The sequence below is a fragment of the Cyprinodon tularosa genome, unplaced genomic scaffold, assembly GCF_016077235.1.
Source record: "Cyprinodon tularosa strain WSP-4 unplaced genomic scaffold, ASM1607723v1 ctg127, whole genome shotgun sequence".
Lineage (NCBI taxonomy): Eukaryota > Metazoa > Chordata > Actinopteri > Cyprinodontiformes > Cyprinodontidae > Cyprinodon > Cyprinodon tularosa.
Window position 1 is genome coordinate 162,738 of NW_024038081.1, and position 22,211 is coordinate 184,948.

Genomic DNA, 22,211 nt, shown 5'->3' on the forward strand with positions numbered 1-22,211 from the left:
GCAAATATACAGATGAATCAGAGGATTCAATTCAGTTTATTTATACAGCTCCATTTCACAACACACATTATTTCAAGGCGTTTACAGAGACGATTTATGCCGTGTAGTGCATTAATGAAAAGACGCACACGGTCTGCGTGGGTTTTATGTCAAAACTTTATTGACCAACTGCAATCTCAGTACATGGTCTCCCAGGTGACCTATTGCCTGGTGCATTATGGGTAATGTAGTATATTTAATCAACACATAACAACACACAGATCATCCAGTCAGATTGGTTCAAACTTTTTATCGACTTTGTAGGATTCACTCCTCCTGGATGAGCACTAGATATTAGCGTCTTTGTGTTGTGAACTCCACAGAAATCCCTTACACAGAGAAACTGGACTAAACACTGAAAAACAGACCCAACTATTTAATCTATAATTGAAGTTTCTAAAATACTGCAGAATGGAAAAATACAGAAAGAATGAAACAGAATGATGAAAAGTGGTCCCTACGTCCTCCAGCAGTCTAAACCTATAGCAGCATAACTATAGAGATAGCTCAGGATAACCTGATTGATGACTTTGCAGAAATCTATCAACGAACCGAATAAAACGACAGCGGAGAGGAAAACCCGTCGATTGTCTTAAAAAATGGAACCTGTAGGTAGATGAATACAATTTAATAGTGCTGTAAAGGAGGCTAAATGAAATAAAAAACGGGAGTTGGTCAGATCCTGTTAGGATAATTATAAACTACATTCAAATCCTGAAGACATTCAGTTAAATAAATACTCGTAAATTCAGGTTTGAGGCAATTGGTTGTGTTTCTGGCTGTTAAACCATTTGAACACATCAGCCAGCTGCATGCTTTGACATTGGGTCAGAAGAAGAGAGCAGATGCTGGAGGGGAGGGGGCGGCCCGACTCAGGACAGCTGCTTCTCATTCTGCTCCCAATCCTTTTCTTTTCTCTCACTCCGCCTCAGATGTTGCTCCTCTGCAGAGTCTGCCTCTTCACCATCAGATTTAAGGTTTGTTCTTTATCATTATTTCAAACTAAAAGAGATGAAAATGAGGTATGATTTCCTTCTTGGTGATTTTCAAACATTCTGATGTTTGAATTTTTTTTTATTTAGATGAAAAATATTTCTGCACTGCTGCTTCTTTGGCTCCTCCTTTCTCCTTCATCTCCATCTCCTATTGCTAAGGTAAACACTAATGGGTCAACTTTTTTGTTTTTCACCAACCAAAAGACTTTTTAAAAAGAAGGCAGAGGCTCTCTGAGGATGAGTTATTGGTATGCTAGGATACTGTAAACACTAGCTGTGTTTCTGTTAACAAGTCTAGGCTTGAATAAGCTGCTGCTTCATGTTTTTCACAACAAACATGAGGTAAGAAGGTGCTGACATGTAAAATGCAAGTTTTAAGCATGTTTTTATCTGAGAATGGGTTGTTTATGGTTTTAAAGAAAACATGCTTGTCCTGTATGGGGTGAATTTTGGTACAATTATTTTGGCAAGCAAAGAACACATTTTATAAATTGAAATGTAAAAAAAATTAACTGAAGAAGAAAACTACTTCCTAATCTTTTTTTTTTTTATCTTAAAATGTTATTTTTTCAGAATGAGATTTATAAATAGCATTCTTCCAGAGATGGTTTTAAAGATCCCATTCTCTTTACTTCATGCCCAATACTACTGCTCAGTGTTGACATTACGTTGTGTAATCTGTAAGGCTGCAAATCAGTGATTTCAACTCAAAAATGTAATTTTTACTTGTATTTTTTTGACTAGGAGCAAAAACAAATATAATTGTAATTATGTAAATTGTGCTACGTTAATAGGCTCTATGCACAGCTCCACTACTTCCTGAATTTAATGCAGCTCCTTTGTTTCCTGTCTTTTATGATTGGATGCACTGATTAATCCAGGTGTGTATGACCTAAGTTACTGGCCAGACACACCTGGATTAATCAGTTCGTCCAGTAATGAAAGACAGGAAACAAAGGAGCTGCATTAAATTCAGGAAGTAGTGGAGCTGTGCATAGAGCCCATTGGTCACATACATGTTTATTGACAGTTATCTCACCCCATACGCACAGAATTACTGAGCTTTCACCGTGCCAGAAATGACCGTTTAATTTAAAGCCTTTCTAAATGCGAATTGTTTCAAAATCATTCAGTAAATTAACAGATATGTTTATATTAGGGCTTTTCTTTCATTATTGTTAGAGGCTGAACCAACTTTGTCTGGGTTTTTTATACACAAAAATAATAACAGTCTTTGAAAGTCAAATGTAAAATTAACAGTGATTTAAATGAAATTAAAGAACAATATTTAGAGGATTTCTTTAGTGATGTCCTTGAGCAAAGCCCACTATTTCAGCTGGATGAAAAGCAGGACTTCCTGTGAGGGAACAAGATAAGGCATGAAGTAATAAGTACAGCTGAGGGCAGCATATTGCTGGGAGACAACAGCAGCTCTTTAAGGCAACAGAAGTCAGCTGGGCTGCAGGCGACGGGCAGGCAGCTGTGTGCTTTGTGTCAGAGCGTTTGAGGTAGACGCCGGATCTCTGCATGAGCAGACATTTCTTTCTAAATACATAAACCTGACATCATTCTCTCTTTACTTTAAAAGACTTTCACAACAGTTACTGAACAAGCAACACTCGGGATCTTCAAATCTAGATTGTAGGTTTTATGGATGGTCCTATTTCTAATCCAGGGAGTTGTGTATTGTAGCTCACTGCTGCCTCATTTTAACCTGGATTATAATAAAGGAATGATCATTATTTTAGGGAACAGATATTTACATTCCAGCATAATCTCCTCATCTAACCCACATTAAAGTACTTTGTACTTTTTATGGAGTAAATTTTGTTCCATTATTGTTGCAAGAGAATATTTTTTTTAATTTGTAAATCTAAAGCAAAGGAATTTTGTAAAAAAAAAAAAAAAAAAAAAAAAAAATCAATCCCAAAAAGTACATTTAAAAAACAGATATTCTTTTTAACTTTTTTCCTCATTTAAACTATTAGATCTTTTTTTATTCATATTTTATTATTTCAAACATTATCTTACATTTTTTTCGTTTCTTGTATTGAGTTTTACGAATTGCATTCTTTCAAATTGTGTTTTCCAGATCGCATTCTGTTCACCACCTTGGGGCGGGCTTTCCTTTAAACTGAGCAGTGAAGACGCATTTCTATTGGTCTGCTGGACTTCAGCAATATTTTCGTTGTTCAAGAACAGGCGTATTTATAGGCTTTAAAGTCAAGAGAATATGATTTAAATGAATGCAATTCCCAAAAAACTATGAATCTGAAAAAAACAAAATAACAAAAATTCTGTAAAACTAAATTTAATTAATAGACTTTGAAAAAATTCAATAAAGAAAACTGCAATCTGAAAGAAATCATCAAAGAAATTAGTAAAGTTATGTTTCAAACCTTTTGGGGGAGGGGTTATGATTTGGTTTAACAGCATAGAACCAAACAGTTATAACATTTTTATTTAATTTGATGGTGTTAAAGCAACAAATGTCAAAGAGGAATCCTAAAGCATCTACCGCTATGCAGCTGTATCTTTTGAACCCTTGTCATTCATGTTTGGGGTTAAAGGTCACCATCTGGAGAGTGAAAGAGAGTTGTAATCCCCCTCTACCTCCACACACAGACTTTTTAACACGCAGGGCTATGCTGAATGTCTGTGGGTTTGTGTGCATTAGGATCCGTCTGCATGTGCTCAGACTTTCTGTGGAGCAGGCAGGGAGTGTGTTTCCACCGACAGAGGACTACCAGAGTGTCGCTGCTTACAGGTACAGTTCTGACTTCTTTGGGTTATTTAAACTTTGTAATATCTGTAGGTTAAACTGACATGTATGCTTCATCACAAGTTCAGCCCCAAACAGGGAAATATTTATCCTAAGGAAAAGAAGCACAAAAGAATGTATGTAAAAGTGTCTATAACTGTAAATGCAACCTGATATTTGTAATTAAAGTTAGTATTTGTTTCTTGTGTTGAAAACGTGTCTTCATCCTGTTTGTTTGATGTGAAGCATAAAAACTGGAGCAGTGAGTGGAAGTCCAATGTTTTGTTTGATGCATAGATATTTGCATCATGCAGCAAAACCAAAGTGGCAACACCAGCCCAGCATTGTGATCTGAGTCACAAAACTCCCAATTTAAACGCTCCATCTTTGACATAATCTAGATAATCCCGGTCTCCCTCCCCCAGCCCTCTGTCCAGCACAAACACTGGTTACACTGAAAGCTGTCAAGATGACACTGAAGGCCAATACAATGACTGGTACATCACCACTTCAATTTCTACCTTTTGATTCACTAAGTTTGGCATTGTCTGCATCTTCTCCTATACATTTTCAAAAATCAGAAAACTCATGCATGACTGCTGAATTTTAGCTTTCTAGAGGCGCTCTGTCATCAATCCCTGGCTCTCCCCTCATCCTGCTGTCCTATTGAGTGCAGTGAGCAGCAGAGGCAGCTGCTTGGCGTACGGTCTGATTGGATATCTCAGCCTTGAGCCTAGAACCTGGCCTGGGTTTGCCTGTACATACTGTGGATCTTCTTCAACAGGAAAACCCCCATGGCCGCTGAATCCTGGTCCTGATCCAGGGATTCCAATAGTCATGATGACAAAAACCCGACTTGAGCAAAGAAGATAAAGAAAAAGATAAAGAAGATAAAGAAGTTGAAGGAGCTATCAATCCTGAAGGCTTTATAAATAAGGAACAGGGAGTGAAGAGGAGAGTCCAGAGGATGGAGAGACCAAAACCTGAACAGTTATTGTTGTCAAAACCAGGAAGTAGATCAGGTTGAAGAGCAGGGTGAAAGCGCAGAACATCCAGAAGTATTACATAATAGTCACAGTACGCTGGAAGCGCAGCCTGATCTTCACATTGATGTCCTGGTAGAAGCAGGGACCAACGGGATGAATGAGGGCAATGGGGGGCCAATTATTCTGACGCATGGCTCCTGGTCCGCGGCTGTGAGACTGCACCTCCCATTCCATCCTCTCCAACTCCTAAGCTTTCCTCTCAGGTTCCCCCTGCTTCCTCAGGTGCTCAGCTAGGGTGGAGTTCACTGCAGGCTGGGAGTTATCGGAGCAATAGCTGTGAGGCCCAGTGGGTGCTGTTCTGCTGTGCAGGAGCAGGTGCAGACAGAGATGTGGCTTCATATGGTGGTGGAGGCCCAGCTGGTTTGTCAAACAGGTTGCAAAGGTCCAGTTTTGCATATTCTGTGTTGCTGCTATGCTGAGTCACAGTAGGGTCCTGGAAAGGGTTCTGGTCCTCCGTTGGTTCTGGAAAGCTAGTGTACTTCGACCTGTCACACAGTCACTGCCACCCACTGATGAAAATGTTAGAAAAATGAAGGCAGAGGCTAAGCTAATGCAAACTATGAGATGTAACAGGGCTTTAGATGTCATTTTTTATCAGTAAAAAAGGCGGATTTTCTTGCTTTATCGGTTTTTCCAGTCAGAGGTATGCTGCTACAGTCAACATACCGGTTAACTAGCAACTAGTGGCTGGAAAATAAAATCTGCATCCATCCAAGCTGCTAACATCTACTTTATAGTCCAGCAGGGCCAAGCTTATCAGAGGAAATCAGATATTTTCTGAGGAAGGAAAAACAAGAACTAGCTAGCGTTCATGTCTGAGTCATTACTGAGTGTAATGGCTGTGGACATAGTGTGTTTTAAAATTCAGCTACCTCCTTATTTGCACATAAATGTGAAAAAAAGGTGGCCCTGAACAAATATGGCCCTAAATAAAGATGGCCCTAAACAAAGATGGCCCTAAACAAAGATGGCCCTAAACAAAGATGGCCCTGAACAAAGATGGCCCTAAACAAAGGTGGCCCTGAACAAAGATGGCCCTAAACAAAGATGGCCCTAAACAAAGATATTCCTAAACAAAGATGGCCCTAAACAAAAATGACCCCAAACAAAGGTGGCTCTGAACAAAGATGGCCCTAAACAAAGATGGCCCTAAACAAAGATGGCCCTAAACAAAGGTGGCCCTGAAAAAAGGTGGCCCTAAACAAAGATGACCCTAAACAAAGATGACCCTAAACAAAGGTGGCCCTGAACAAAGATGGCCCTAAACAAAGGTGACCCTAAACAAAGATGGCCCTAAACAAAGGTGGCCCTGAACAAAGATGGCCCTAAACAAAGATGGCCCTAAACAAAGATATTCCTAAACAAAGATGGCCCTAAACAAAAATGACCCCAAACAAAGGTGGCCCTAAACAAAGATGACCCTAAACAAAGATGGCCCTAAACAAAGATGGCCCTAAACAAAGGTGGCCCTGAAAAAAGGTGGCCCTAAACAAAGATGACCCTAAACAAAGATGACCCTAAACAAAGGTGGCCCTGAACAAAGATGGCCCTAAACAAAGGTGACCCTAAACAAAGATGGCCCTAAACAAAGGTGGCCCTGAACAAAGATGGCCCTAAACAAAGGTGACCCTAAACAAAGATGGCCCTAAACAAAGATATTCCTAAACAAAGATGGCCCTAAACAAAGATGGCCCTAAACAAAGGTGACCCTAAACAAAGATGGCCCTAAACAAAGATATTCCTAAACAAAGATGGCCCTAAACAAAGATGACCCTAAACAAAGGTGGCCCTGAACAAAGATGGCCCTGAACAAAGATGACCCTAAACAAAGGTGGCCCTGAACAAAGATGGCCCTAAACAAAGGTGGCCCTGAAAAAAGGTGGCCCTAAACAAGATGACCCTAAACAAAGGTGGCCCTGAACAAAGGTGGCCCTGAACAAAGATGGCCCTAAACAAGATGACCCTTAACAAAGATGGCCCTAAACAAAGATGGCCCTAAACAAGATGACCCTAAACAGAGGTGGCCCTAAACAAGATGACCCTGAACAAAGATGGCCCTAAACAAAGGTGGCCCTAAACAAAGATGGCCCTAAACAAAGATGGCCCTAAACAAGATGACCCTAAACAAAGGTGGCCCTAAACAAAGATGGCCCTAAACAAGATGACCCTAAACAAAGATGGCCCTAAACAAAGGTGGCCCTAAACAAAGATGGCCCTGAGTTAGAAGGACAAGACTTAGCCAGGACTCTTTCTTCATCTGATCTGATCCCCTCCCCATGCACACACACAATCAGTAACATGTGATTGTAAAACAACAACTTTTTGTGTTTTAACTTTGTTAATGTTTGCAGCGCTGTGAGGAATCAGAGCACTGGGTGTGTGGCAGCAATGGCAGGTCATACAGGAACCACTGTGAGCTGCACAGAGACGCATGCATCACCCAGACCAAATTACACGTGGCCCACAGAGGACAGTGTGTTTGTAAGTACACACCTTTAAAAAAACGCTGCTTTCATCTTGTGCACACATCATTGTGTTGTTTGTTTCTTCCTCTTGTCTCCTGAAATGCAGGGAAGCAGACAGATGTCAGCCCCGGTAAGTGAGGCCATATTGCAACGTTTAGACCCAGCATCTTAACCTTCAGGGTGGCGCCTGTTTTTCTCTGATTACGTGTGGATGTTTTGCCTGCACCGTTTCTAGTCGTGTGTTTCCTGTCTGAACGTGATCGGCTGAGGGAGCAGGCGATCCACTGGATTTACTCAGAGGTGGAGCGAGATCGTCTGGCCACAAACGCATCCTCCTCCCCCAGAGATGTCCTACAAATGTACTTTCAGGTCACAACATCTTTATGAAATGATCTAACATGAGTTTTTTACAGCTCATGTAATATGAGCTTTTTACACTGTTTATTCTTTCCACACTCTGATCTTAAATTGGAATACATGGTTTCCTTAAAAGCTAGGAAAAAATGGCACAACAGCGATAGGAAGAATTGCATTACTATTTTGTGATGCAGATTGCTGGTTGTTATACTAACTATCTGTTGCTCAATATCCTAACATGATAACTAGTTGCTGGTTTAAATCCTGTAAACTTAAGCCAGCTGGTACGGCCTAAACAGCAGCAGATTTCTAACCTGACACCACCAGGTCTTTGCTCCGCATATCCATCTGGAAACCTTCCGTAGGTAATTTTGGGAAGGGGCGAAAATACTGGTTAGCTGATTGGCCTATGTTGGTGATAGACGGGCCAAATAAACCAATCAGATCAACGAAGCATATGACTTAAAAGAGCGACGACGAAGAGGAGCCAATTGATAGATCAAACTCTTGGTGAAACCAGTCGGGAGAAGAGCAAAAACATATTTTCCTCTGAGAAAAGCCTCCAGAGCAGTGTTTTGCTCTTCTTTCAGTGAAGAAATACTCTGTAATTCCGATTAAACTTGCTCGATAGCCACGCTAACGCTAGTTTCATCGGCTGAAGCCGCCATGTTCTTTAGACTGAACTGTCGCGCTTCTCTTTGCGTCACACCTCAACCCGCCTCAAAGCCAACGCTGATTGGACGTTCGTTTGGTGAACGGCTCCAAATTTTCTTCAACGGAGAGTCTCCAGACTGATTAGCGAGTGAAATCTTGAAAGCTCGCGAGATCAGGATGGTCTCACGAGGCTAGCAGATTTCTGAGAAAAACTTAATTCCTGGTGAGATTTAAGTTCAGGTAATCCCACCCATCAGTATTTTAACCATTCAATTTTCTTTAATTGAACCTCTTTGGCAGAACGGCCAAAAAAGCCTCTGTTCATAAATCATTATCTTTTTTAAACTGGGGTCCCAGTTTGTTATAAATGTATTTTTTCATTGCAGAGCTATGATGACGGAGATTCCCTGCTGGATTCCAAAGAGTTCCTGCGCTTCCTGAGTCATAATGAGAGCGCTCTGAAACTCATTTACTCCAATAGTCAGGAGACTAACCACCTACTGAGGTCTTTATTTTACAGATACTTCAGCTGGATCTACAAAGTAAAAGTGATTCCTGAAAGCCTCTTCTTCCTCCCAGGTCTCTTTGTGTCGATGCTTTAATCGAGCTGTCAGATGAAAACCTAGACTGGAAACTCAGTCTATCTGAGTTCTTCAACTGTCTGACCCCCACCTACCAACCAACGCAAAGAAGTAGGCAAATGCTGAGCATTTAAAGTGTACGATACAGTTGGAAAGGTAGACAATGCGTCTAACTCCTGTGACATGTTTGCACCCTGAGCAGAGTGTGCTTTGGAGGATGAGGTCTTTGAGGATGGAGCTGAGACTCGGAGGGAATGCAACAAGTGTGTGTGTGCCTGTGGAAACTGGGTGTGCACTGCCCTGACCTGCGATGGTGAGCATGAAGAAGAGCAGTTTGGGTTGCATCTAAATGCAAGTCTAGAGAGGCTCCATTTATCGTCTTTCAGGGGGGCGTCTGGAACAGAAGCATGATGATGAAGGAGAAGAAGAAGCGATGACGGAGGACGAGTGGACGAGGACAGTGGGTGAACTCAACGCTTTGCAGGTTTTATTTTTTTGTAAAGCTGTATTTATAATCTCAAACTGGATTGAAGTAGTTCACTGGAAATTATTACAATGAAGCAAAATCTCATGTCTTGTTTTTAAATGTGCAGACCACAGTTACATCCAAAGTGTTGATGTTTTGTTTGGGTTTCTGACCCGCAGGCATGAGAGAAAAGCAGGGAAATAATGTTTGTTTTTAATAAACTACTTTATCCATTAATTACATTTATCTCAATAGATTAGAATGGAATAGAAACGAATAGAACGACATCACACTTGGTCTTCATATATATATGTACATGCATAATATACTAAATATTTATGTTTATATTTCCTTTAAAACATCAATGAATTCCAAAAAAAGTTCAAAAACAATCCACTGGACTTTTTTTCCAAGTTTGAAGACGTTTCTCTTTCCATCTAGGAATCTTTTTCAAACCACCCCTTTGGAATGGGGGTCATTTGGCTTCTTTTGTTAGCCTGCAATGCCCCATACCTTACTATGTCTCTGAAAGGAGGTGGTTAGAGGGAATTGTTGGCCCGGCTGAACAGGCAAGATCTTCTGCTCCCCTTTAGGAGGGGTTAGGGTTGCAATGATAGCGGGAAGGAATTAACTCAATTGCTGCATATCAATGAATGCAACCATCAATGAATAAATAAGCTATTCGTTTAAAATATAATAACATGTAGACACCTGCTTCAGATGGGAGATGTTTAATCAGCAAAAGCAGAACAGAAATACTAAGTTATTGAGAAAAAAAATCTATTAGAATTGAAAAATGAGCTAATGACTTTTGAGTTACAAGCTCTAGTAGCTGCCGATTAATCTTAATAAGATTTAAGCATAAGTGTCCTTGATTACTAATACATGAATATTTTCCACATTATCTCCAGGAGATCTCCATCACTGGCAGCTGAGGAAGCGTCACAGAAACCAGTGAAGCTGTTAAGCGCTGACCTTTTCCCAAACTGGACTTGTTTGGACTCAGATGGGATGGATCTGGTTTGGGAAGGACTTCTTCACCAGACGTTCACATTTCTACCATAGGATTTAGGATTTCATATTTCTAAGAGTGCAGCTTTTGCCTTTTTGTTTATTATTAAACTCCTTTACAGTGACTATCCTGATATGTGATTTTAGCAATGCCAGTTGGATAATATTGATCAAGTTTCAGAAGGAGGTTTGGGTGAGAACTCAGAATAATTTGAGGGGTAAATATCTGCATATTCTTGGTTTTTGGTTACTTCTGAAAGTTTCTCCATGAACCAACTCTGGTTAGGATTAGGATTTGTTGAACTTCTGCTGACTCTGTCCCACATTTTAGATGAGGTCTGACATTAGGATCGTGGTCCAACCCAGTCTATCTGAAAAACATGCAGTAGGAAAAAGTGTGACATCACCACATTTTGACTCCTAAATGCATCTCAGTCCCACGTTTTAATTGACCTATTTATTTTACGCTCCACTGTCATTATCCTGCAAGCAGAACAGCCATTGGCTGGACAGTAAAGGGGCGGAGCCTTCTAGTCTGTGAGGTGGAGCTAGCATCAGCTTCTCCTTGCTGTTAGATAAGAACATCCTGGTCAGTGACATCAATGTAACCATGCCCACCTTCTAGCTTCAGATGACATGTTAGCTTATGTGCTCATCTTTAAAGTCCTGTTGCTATGGAAACATGTCAGGGTGTTGACATGTTTTTAGGAAGTTCTTTTTGACACCAAGTCCATGAGAAGGAACTCTCTGAAGCGGGGATGCCATTACATAGTTGGAGAAGTCACCATCAGTCATTACCTCGTTTTTTGCCTCTATTCCATTCTGATTGAAAAAAACTTTAAATCACTCTACCTGACAGCCACATTATTTACTTTTTTATTTATTCTGCAGTTTGCCCTTTTTAATATAATGATGATGAATAAAGATTTTCTTTAAAAAAATTACATAACTTGTTGACTATGTTTTTAACAGCTTCAATCGATAGATAATAATATAGGAAATAGCGCTCTCTTAAAAAAAATTATCTTAACAATCCAAATAGGCCACATTTAAAGTATCAGTTTCTCCAACATGGTTACAATAACTATAAAGCAATTCTTAACATGGTTTCCAAACAGACAACTGCAAACCATTTGAAAACAAATGATGCAAAGAGCAGGGTTACCAACTTAGCGCTTTAGTCACAACTTTTCAGACCCCTCTAGCACATTGATTTCAGAAAACCACCTAGCGCCAAATCTAGTGACTTTTTTCTGCTACTGGAGACTTTTGTGCCAACATCTAAAAGCAGCGAACTCTGCTCTCCAGAGCGAGTAGATCGGTAACCCCGCTTCCTGCTCTCCTCTATCTTGTCTGCTGTCATGATTCATGCAGCTATTATTTCATCCAAATGAAAAATGGAGAACAGAGAAGCAGATCATTGTCTACAGTGAAAAGAAGGACTGGGTTATTTACTTTGGCCGTCGTCATTTTGGAAACACAGGAAGGAGCAATCAGCTAAGTGAGTATCAGGTTCAAACACCTAAAACACTGTAAAACAAGGAAAGAAAGGCACAGAGTCAGAATTCTTTTTTTACCGCCGAGGAGAGTAGGAAGAGACCATGCAGTTACCATCTCCAACCCATTCTGCCGGTCTCAGCTTTCTCCCCACAATTTATTAAAGTCAGGGCATTCCCTAGTTACATAGTTGAGTCCTGCACTAAAGGAAGGGGAGACGATGACCAGCCTATGATGGAGAGACTAGCACATGGCACGGTGTCAGGACCAGGAGATTCCCTGTGGGGCCCTCAACAGCTGGGTGGTAAAATGGAGCCATTGGAATGTGTTCAAACCAATTAACAAGGTATATCCAAAAGGCAAATAAAACATTATTTGGTCAAATATTATATTCAATATTTTTTCAAAATCAGAAATCCATTATATTTTAGATAATTCATTCCTAACCTTCTGCGACTGTTCCAGAGGGAACGACTGTTGGGGCCCTTTGAGCTTCTTTAGCTTGGTTTGTTTATAAAGAGACTATTGACAGTAGACAATAGAGGACTGTTTTAAAAGACTGTTTTGTCATACTTTAGTAATCAAATGTAAAAAGCATATCAGGAAATACAAAAATGTTAGCTTCTTTTGGTTTTAGCATATTGGTAAGCCCTTATTAAATGAACACTTGTTTTAACATAAAAATAGCAGCTAAAAACATGGCTCATTTTACTCAACAGTAAAAGACACGACATGAACAGAAATCAACAAAAACCTAAACTGTTGAGCTGGAAACTCCTAAGAGCCGAATGGAGGCCAAAATAGAAAGATTAAGATGCAAATGAAGTGAGAGAAATCTCAAAGAATTATTTGATGCCAAGAGAGATCAGGCAAAAGTAGCACTCAGGATAAAATATGAACGTTGGGAGTTCACTGACATGAGAGCTAAACCTGTTGAAGTAAAAAGTTGATGGATGCTTGAGTAAATTCTGCGATGTTTGAGTCTGCTGATCGTAATTAGTTCCAAAAAGTTAAAAAACAAACCACTAGACTGTGTTTCCAGGTTTAAAGACATTTCGCTTCCCATCCAGTAAGCTTTTTCATTTCAAAATGTCAGAAATAGGATTGAGTTCCAGGCTTTTTAGAGTGGAGCAAAAACAGAGCCTTGTTTCTGTTTAGAAAACATGCAAATAGTATGGCTTTCTTTGCTGGTCTTCAAAACGTCTTCAAACTTGTAAAACAAAGTCCAGTGGATTGTTTTTTTTAACTTTTTGAAATAACTATGACCTGGATGACTGAGAATTTTTACCAGCAACACTTAGTTTGAAATTTTCAGGCTCATAAAGGACCAAGTGAACACTATCAGGACAAACACTTAAAGCTACAGTGTGTAATAATTACAGGGATATAAAGTCAGAAATTTAATATATTATACATAACTATGTTATTTATCATCACCTATAAGCTCAGCCTTTTAACCATAATATTTGCGTTGCCTTAGAATTCGTTATTTATAATTACATAGGAGCGGGTCTCGCAGCCATGGAGGCTGACATCTTTGCGCTACGGCAAGCGCAGAGGCAACAAACTAGCGATTGCGAGATCTCCCATGACGCTCAAAAATAACTACGGCAAGTTGAGAGAGATGAACTGAGACGGTACTGAACAGTAGATGGCAGTATTATGCCTGAGAAGCGTTTAGTCTGCCTGAAACCAAAGAAGAAGAAGCAGGTATACTGCGCCTCAGTAACAAGAAAGGTGAACAAGGCGGCAGGCGTGAGTGACTTTGCAAACTGTTTGGCACTGTGTGGCCAAACATCAGACGAATGGAGGATCATGCCTACTCTGTATCACAACGAAAAGCGGCGGACACCGAACCCCCGTCATCTAAGAAGCGGAAACACGACGAGAATAAACGCAAGCGTGACAAGAAACGGCAAAAAACACGGATCAACATTGGCACGGCATTTACACGATGGAAGTCACTGATGGAGGAAAAAGGTTTTCAAAGTGACGCTCAAGTTGCCAGTTTTCTCTTGGACAGGTAATTAATCCTACACACACAATTGTCTAATATCACTGCAGTTTTTGGAGTACAGGATGCTCAGACCTGTCTAAAACAATAACATGCTGCGGCGTGATGATGCTGTTCCTCTCCAGTATACTTATTCAGCAACGTCCCTGAGGTAATAGGTAATAGGTAATGATTCAGTAATTTTCTGTAAAATAATTTTCTGGATATATACCTCGGTTACTTCTCTCCGGCTCCTTTGGAGATCTTCAAGCCTTTCCTCCTCTGCTCTCACCCCGCTGGCTCCCCTCTCTCGCCTGGCCCTAGCTGCACGGCCTCCCTGCCCTCGCCCTCGTCCTCTCCCTCTTCCTCGCGTTGTAACCCCCGTGCCACCAAAATGACTTAGACTCTGTAAACGGGGAATATATATTCTTCCAGCGAACACAATCTCGCTGTTAAACTAATGACTACAATTACTTCGTCTGTTTATATCACCATGCAAAGCAGCTCACCAAAACGTCACAACGATGTAGAAAAAATAACGGGTATATTTATTATCTTAAGTCTACATGAAATCTATACCCTACTCAGACTAATGAAATACTATCTGTAAAATTATCTATGTAAACAAACCTCATCACTTGAGAAGGTAGGTGATGTGGACGTCGTGGAAGAAATTTTGTCCCGTAACGCTCGCCGTACTGTTGGGGGGGAGAAGCGGTGGGGGGGAGATGTTCATGTTGCTGCGGTCTGCAGTCTGACCGCTAGATGTCGCTGAAAATTACACACTGTAGCTTTAAATCAACACTTATACAAACACATATATTCAGGCTCAGAGTGGTAACGATTTTCGGTCCTGGCATTTTTTTTCCATCTACACCGGCACACAAAAACTTCCATAAACCACCTGGATATACAAAATCTCGCCAAATTTGAACCAAGGTCTATTGATCTCTTCGCCCACAAAGCTAAAGAATTTTTTTTTTTTTTTTACCCAGTTTGTAGAAATAGAAAATGACACCATATGCCAACCGTCACAAGGATGTGAATGACAAGGAAAGGCTATATATACTGCATGCATCATCTAGATGGTTAACATTGTATTACTTCTTGAGCTCCTTGAGTTTTTTACTGTCACAGGTAGGATCTTCGGCAGGAGAGTAAGTGTTGGCGCCAATATTATTTAAGGAGGGCCAATCATTACACCCTGAAATTAGGATTTCAGGGCCCACCGTGAAAATGCCCAGTATCACAGATTACCAGTCCAAGCCTGCATATATTGCTTTATTCTAACATGAAGATGTTAATTCTGGATGGTCAAACTCGGTGCTTGAATTGATCCTTGGTATCAACAAAAATGTTGGGAACTTTATCTACTAAATCCACACAAAGCTTTTTAATCTAAATAGAAACTTGTGAAATGTGGAGTGCATTTGTATTCAACACATATTTAAACTAATAGACCATACTGGTTCCATATCTCCCCAGAGTCTACCTCTGTGGGAATGTCAATATAAATCCAACTGTTTTCCAATTTCTTTTAGTTGGGATCTTGGTTTTAGAAATGCTAAAACTAATGCAAGTTTCTGCTTTTCTCAGACAATCACCTGTCCAAATTAGATTTTACAGTAAAGATGACAAGACACAAAAAAGGCAACTTTTCAGAATTCTTATCATCTCTTTATTGCATTAGAACATACATATTTCATATATATATATATCTATATATATATTATAAATGTGAATATGTACACTACAATCTTTTATTGTAACATGTTAGAAAATACTCAGAATGCTTCAAAAAACATAGCACTAAAAACAGTTACCAAACAATGATTATTACATTTCATCCATGTGTTCTGGCCACTGAAAACAGGAAAGAAAAGAGGATGATGGAGCTGCCAGTGTAGATCGAGAGGAGAGAAGGATGTGATATGTCACCTGACCTATGGTCACACTGATGTTGGAGCGTTTCTAATACTACACACCTGGGGAGGATTGGACAGGTACGGAGTAAAGGGATGAGGCAGGATGGATGAAGAGCCTGATGTGACCACAAGTTCCTCCTTCCCACCTGCTGTTAGAAATGAGGCTCTGGCTGCAATAAATTATTACAAACTTATTGCACAAAACAAGTAAGAGCTGGTTTTGCTAATCATGTTTTTTTTTTTCTTTCTGGTAGCTCTTAAATGCAATGAAGTAAACTTTGTTCCATTATTTTTCAAGCAAACAGCACATTTTGTAAATGGAAATTAGAAAAAAAAAAGCATTCCAGCAATGAAACTTTGAAAAATGATCATTTTTTATACTATCTTTTAAATCACATTCTATTTTTACCATATATTTTCATATTTAAGTTTTTTTTTTTTTCAAAATGTTTTATTATATTATGCTTACATTTCACTTTTATTTCTTTTCCATGTCTTTTTCAGATGAGTTTTAGGAGTTGCATTCTTTTCAGATTTTGTGTCTGGGGGCGGAGCTTCCTCTGCAGTAAGGAGGGAAAACCAAGTTCTATTGATCTGAATGGACATTTTTATTGGTCAAGAGCCAGCATTCATATTCGTATACGACGTAATGTGAAGAAAATGTAATCTGTAAAACTAAATTTAGAAAGAATGCATAAAAATACAAATTTGTGACACTGAAGCTGTAAAAAAAAATTGAAAAAAGGAAAATAGATCAAAGAAAAGCTAAGAAAACAGCAGAGTTAATCTAAAAAACCTTTTATTTTAAATCAAGAAGTTTTTCAAAGTTTCATTTCTACATTGCAATTCTTTCTTCAGTTTTCCATTTTCAACAATGGAACAAAGTTTAATCCATTAATTTTTTCGGAAAGGTTTATATCAGCAAAGATCAGCTGACGCTGACATTAATGTGGATTAATCAGATCCAAAATTCAGACAGAGCTTTGATGTGTAAAGCAAGTGTGACATGAAGAGAGAGGAAATGAGGAGAGGAAATGAGGAGGAGGAAATGAGGAGGGATGTTAGGAGATAAGTTCCCACTCCACACACTAAACCCTGTCTCCATAGAAGACTTTAACACAAACGTGGAAGAACTCTCTGTCACCCACACTCTGACGCGCTCTAATCTGAAAAACATGGCCGCCGAAGAGATTCCTTACAGAACCCAGACGTTTGTCTAGAACCACAGCAGTTTGTTAGCGATGTGCTACAGCAGCACAATAAGACATCTATCGAAAAACAAGCATTTTGATGTTCGTTAAACATCGATCTGGAAACGATTTTGCTCTGGTCAAATAAAGGAGTCGGTTTCAAAAAAGAATCATAGAAAACCCCGAAGCAGATTAGGAATGTATACTTTTTAAACTGTTTAAAGTATGACAGATTAACTGAAGAGGCTGTTAAAGAGTTCAAACCACATTTTTATTAAAAACTGTGAACGGGTTCTACCAATGATAACATCTATGGAAGAAAATTGGATTCTGGCTTTTCAAAAATTTTTTCCTTTTAACCTTTATGTCTGAAGACGATTTCCTACAGGGTCCCTGCTAAGGATACCTACAGGCTAAACCCTGGACACCTATGGGGGGTGGGGGGGTTACTGAGGTGGAGGGGGCTGTATTACATATTAATATTGTGGTTTGTCTTGAGGACTAATAGTTATCAGTCACCTGACCTGTTTTATGACGTGGCTTGTTAAAATATAGATGTTTAAAAAAAGGACAGTTTATTAAACTATTAAAACAAAAGGTTAGCACACGCTGCCTTAATCTGGTTTAAAATATTACCAATCTATAATATTGGTAACCTGATATACAGCATGTTTAAAGTCATAGAACTCAGGGTAGAAACCATTTTAAAGTGTGAAACCACAGAAAACGATGACATGAAAAAAAGGTGCTGACAGTGAAGTCAACGTATGCGTCCTTCCCTCGCCCCTCCACCTGGAGCAGGGCTGTGGTCTTATGATCTTAGCTTCCTAAGGCAGTATCACAGAAAACGTCACAGAGACACAGGAGAGAATCACAAACCCGCCACACAACCTTACATCTGCCTGGATGAGAGCTTCTTAAAGTTCATTTTCCCTCCTGGAGCAAGAAAATATCAAAGTAGCTCACAGCTCAGTGGTTCCCCGTCACTATAATCATGATTCAGCTTCTAAGGAATCACAGATCTTTCCTCATCTCTCGTTTAAAACCTCAGACTGCTTTAAGTCTAGAAATTGATTAAGTAACCCTGAACAGAGACTCAGTTTTAGATCAACTATCCCAGGAAGAAAAAGGCTTTAGCATCTGCATTCTAGACTAGACAACTTAGATAACAATCAGTAGACTGAATAAGCCTAATATGTGTAGAACTACTTTAAAGAACAGTTTTAGTTTGTAAAAGCTTTCTGCCAAAGAAAAACAATAAATCCCCAAATAACTGGACAAATTGGATTTAATCTAAACTTTCTCCAGTTTAAAAACACACCTGCATCATCACAGTTCTTGTTCTAACAAACACATCAGCAGGAGTTCAATTATGGAGTAAATTCTGTTCCATTATTGTGTCAAAGAATGTGTTTTGTTAATAGCAGTTAAAAGTTTTCTTAAGTATTATTTTTATACTTAATTAATTTAAGTTTCCACTACTTTTTTGTTTTTATATTTAAGTGATTTCACATTTAGTTTATTGTGATTGACCAATGTAAATATTGTTGCTAACGTGCTGCAGAGGAATAGAAATGCGTCTTCTCTCCTCCCTGCAGAGGAAATCCCGCCCACAGAAGTGAAGAGAAAGAAATCTGGAAAAACGCAACTTAAAGCTACAGTGTGTAATTTTCAGCGACATCTAGCGGTCAGACTGCAGACCGCAGCAACATGAACATCTCCCCCCCACCGCTTCTCCCCCCCAACAGTACGGCGAGCGTTACGGGACAAAATTTCTTCCACGACGTCCACATCACCTACCTTCTCAAGTGATGAGGTTTGTTTACATAGATAATTTTACAGATAGTATTTCATTAGTCTGAGTAGGGTATAGATTTCATGTAGACTTAAGATAATAAATATACCCGTTATTTTTTCTACATCGTTGTGACGTTTTGGTGAGCTGCTTTGCATGGTGATATAAACAGACGAAGTAATTGTAGTCATTAGTTTAACAGCGAGATTGTGTTCGCTGGAAGAATATATATTCCCCGTTTACAGAGTCTAAGTCATTTTGGTGGCACGGGGGTTACAACGCGAGGAAGAGGGAGAGGACGAGGGCGAGGGCAGGGAGGCCGTGCAGCTAGGGCCAGGCGAGAGAGGGGAGCCAGCGGGGTGAGAGCAGAGGAGGAAACGCTTGAAGATCTCCAAAGGAGCCGGAGAGAAGTAACCGAGGTATATATCCAGAAAATTATTTTACAGAAAATTACTGAATCATTACCTGTGAAACGTCAGGGACGTTGCTGAATAAGTATACTGGAGAGGAACAGCATCATCACGCCGCAGCATGTTATTGTTTTAGACAGGTCTGAGCATCCTGTACTCCAAAAACTGCAGTGATATTAGACAATTGTGTGTGTAGGATTAATTACCTGTCCAAGAGAAAACTGGCAACTTGAGCGTCACTTTGAAAACCTTTTTCCTCCATCAGTGACTTCCATCGTGTAAATGCCGTGCCAATGTTGATCCGTGTTTTTTGCCGTTTCTTGTCACGCTTGCGTTTATTCTCGTCGTGTTTCCGCTTCTTAGATGACGGGGGTTCGGTGTCCGCCGCTTTTCGTTGTGATACAGAGTAGGCATGATCCTCCATTCGTCTGATGTTTGGCCACACAGTGCCAAACAGTTTGCAAAGTCACTCACGCCTGCCGCCTTGTTCACCTTTCTTGTTACTGAGGCGCAGTATACCTGCTTCTTCTTCTTTGGTTTCAGGCAGACTAAACGCTTCTCAGGCATAATACTGCCATCTACTGTTCAGTACCGTCTCAGTTCATCTCTCTCAACTTGCCGTAGTTATTTTTGAGCGTCATGGGAGATCTCGCAATCGCTAGTTTGTTGCCTCTGCGCTTGCCGTAGCGCAAAGATGTCAGCCTCCATGGCTGCGAGACCCGCTCCTATGTAATTATAAATAACGAATTCTAAGGCAACGCAAATATTATGGTTAAAAGGCTGAGCTCATAGGTGATGATAAATAACATAGTTATGTATAATATATTAAATTTCTGACTTTATATCCCTGTAATTATTACACACTGTAGCTTTAAGAAGAATGCAATTTTTCAAAAAAATTTGAAAATATAAAATCTGTAAAAACTGAAAACATAAGATAAAAAAACATTATATTTAATAATATGAGGAAAAAAAATCTACAAGAAAATTATAATTTCAAATAAAATAACGATGTATATAATTTTCTGTTTAAAAAAATTACACGTCAAAAAACAGCTAAATTTGTTTTTTTATTTGGAAATTTTTCAGTTTCATTTCTGGTTTACTTTTTTTTCAGCGGTCAATTTATAAAAGGTGTTATTTTCTTGCAGCAATAATGGAGCAAAATTCACTCCATAATAAGAAATGATCGATCGTTTTGGTGATAAACTGCGGGTATCAGCGAAGGCAGCATGTCTGAACCAGATCCAGGGGATTTCTGCTCGTCTTTGTTGCAGCAGAGGAGAAAACAAACCTGAGGATCCAGCAAACTCTCAGGCACATCCCTGGGAAATAAGGCTGTGGCTCGGGTTAATGTGGGGGGGTCATGGCACGGTGGAGGCAGATCCAGTTTTCTCTATATGAATAAGCTCAGATTTACACTATATGACTATCGGACGGTTACTAAGACGATACAATGACTGACGGGTCCGTTTGTGCCACAACCAGCCCAGACGTCTCTGCTTGGTGATGTCGTTGTGCATCGGGTCTATAGTACAACAGTGTTAACACAATGGTCCAGCAGACGGGTCAGATATTATACAGATGGTCTAATACAATTATAGTACAACATCTATACATCAACTATACATTGTGAGTTTTTTTCTCTTCTTTATTTATGTTTTTTAAAGGGTCTGTGGGGGCGGGGTTAGACTTAGTCACCATTACGTCACTGTGGTAAGACTGGGGGGTTAAAATAAGAGGAGGACAGAGCCATGGATGGAGAGGGTTGATCATGGTGCTCCAGCACTGAACCTACATGGTGTTTGCTTCAGTCAAACATGGCCGCCCCCTGCTGGCTGTTTTTGGAAACACTATCGAGCCGTAATTAAAAGGACGGGTTCTGAAGCATCTGAAAGAACCTTACAAAAGGTAAACAGACCCGTTTTATTTTTTTTTTCATATTTTGTCTCCACAAATCTCTTTGTGTCGTAACAGATAGATGGATAAACAGAAAGCACAGAGATCCACTAAATTCTCCATTTGCTTCCCAGAATTCCTCTGAAGGAGGTTCTGTCTGTTTAGTACCATGTCCCAGTGGGCGATGGGTTCTTCTGCTGTTAAAAACTTTTTTATGACCTAACTTTAAATCCCTCATGTCTTCGTTGGCCTTCATGAAGCTCTAACAGTGTTTTCTTATCTTTACCCAGAACAGCTAAGGTTAAATAATAAATCAGATGTTGCGAAATCTTCAGTCATTCACTTTATGAGCCTCAATTATTTATCAAATAGAAGACCAGGAATATAAACTGTAAAAAGGATTTAAAAAAAGATATTAGAAAAATAAAGATAAACCTACGACCAAACGTTTCAGAAACAAAAAGAAATCATCTGCAGCAAAAAAAAAAATATCACAAAATGAATTGTCATCAGATTGCAAAATGTAAATAGGTAACTTTTTCTTACATTAAGGTTCTTTCTCAGGATTTGAACAGGATGAAATAAGAGGATTTATATTTAAAATAAGTAAAAATAGCTCCTATTATCTTATGTTAAGGAAAGAAAATACTATATTTTTATATATTTTATTTACCATCTCAAATTAATATCACATATTTTAAGAAATTTTAACACATTTCTCGATTAGTTTTGGCTGTGTTTAAGTTTATGTAACAGAATTTGGTTACACTTTACAACAACCATCAAAACCATCATTTATAAATGATTAAGAGTCCATTTATTTTTGATTAACAGATAATTTATTCATGTTTGATTGTTTTAGAAACTGCATCTAATCCATTTATAAAAGGTAAATAGATCATTTATTAAGGTATTAAGTCCACAGATGTTATGCCTAAACTAACATGGATAGAATCTCTTATAAATGGATTAGATCCAGTTTAAAAATGACTATCAAATAATCGCAGGTCTGTGTATTTGTGCCCGTGTCAGGGTCCCACTTTCTGTAACCCAGATCAAAGCTTCTGTCCATCCATGGCTCCGGATCCAGAACAGGATCTGGGTAAAACAACGGTTAGGGGGGGTGG

The 22,211-nt window shown here is 39.3% G+C and overlaps 1 protein-coding gene across 1 annotated transcript; it reads left to right on the forward strand.

Annotated features, from left to right (window-relative positions):
• Positions 1 to 869: 869 nt before the first annotated feature.
• On the forward strand, positions 870 to 10,703 carry LOC119777754 (follistatin-related protein 1-like). The gene is made up of 11 exons (XM_038276753.1): positions 870 to 1,016; positions 1,122 to 1,193; positions 3,712 to 3,801; positions 7,193 to 7,322; positions 7,413 to 7,436; positions 7,542 to 7,675; positions 8,704 to 8,822; positions 8,897 to 9,009; positions 9,101 to 9,211; positions 9,285 to 9,382; positions 10,276 to 10,703. Exons 1-11 carry the CDS (start codon positions 885 to 887, stop codon positions 10,297 to 10,299), a joined length of 1,047 nt encoding a protein of 348 aa, XP_038132681.1. The 5' UTR covers positions 870 to 884; the 3' UTR covers positions 10,300 to 10,703.
• The last annotated feature ends 11,508 nt before the right edge of the window (positions 10,704 to 22,211 follow it).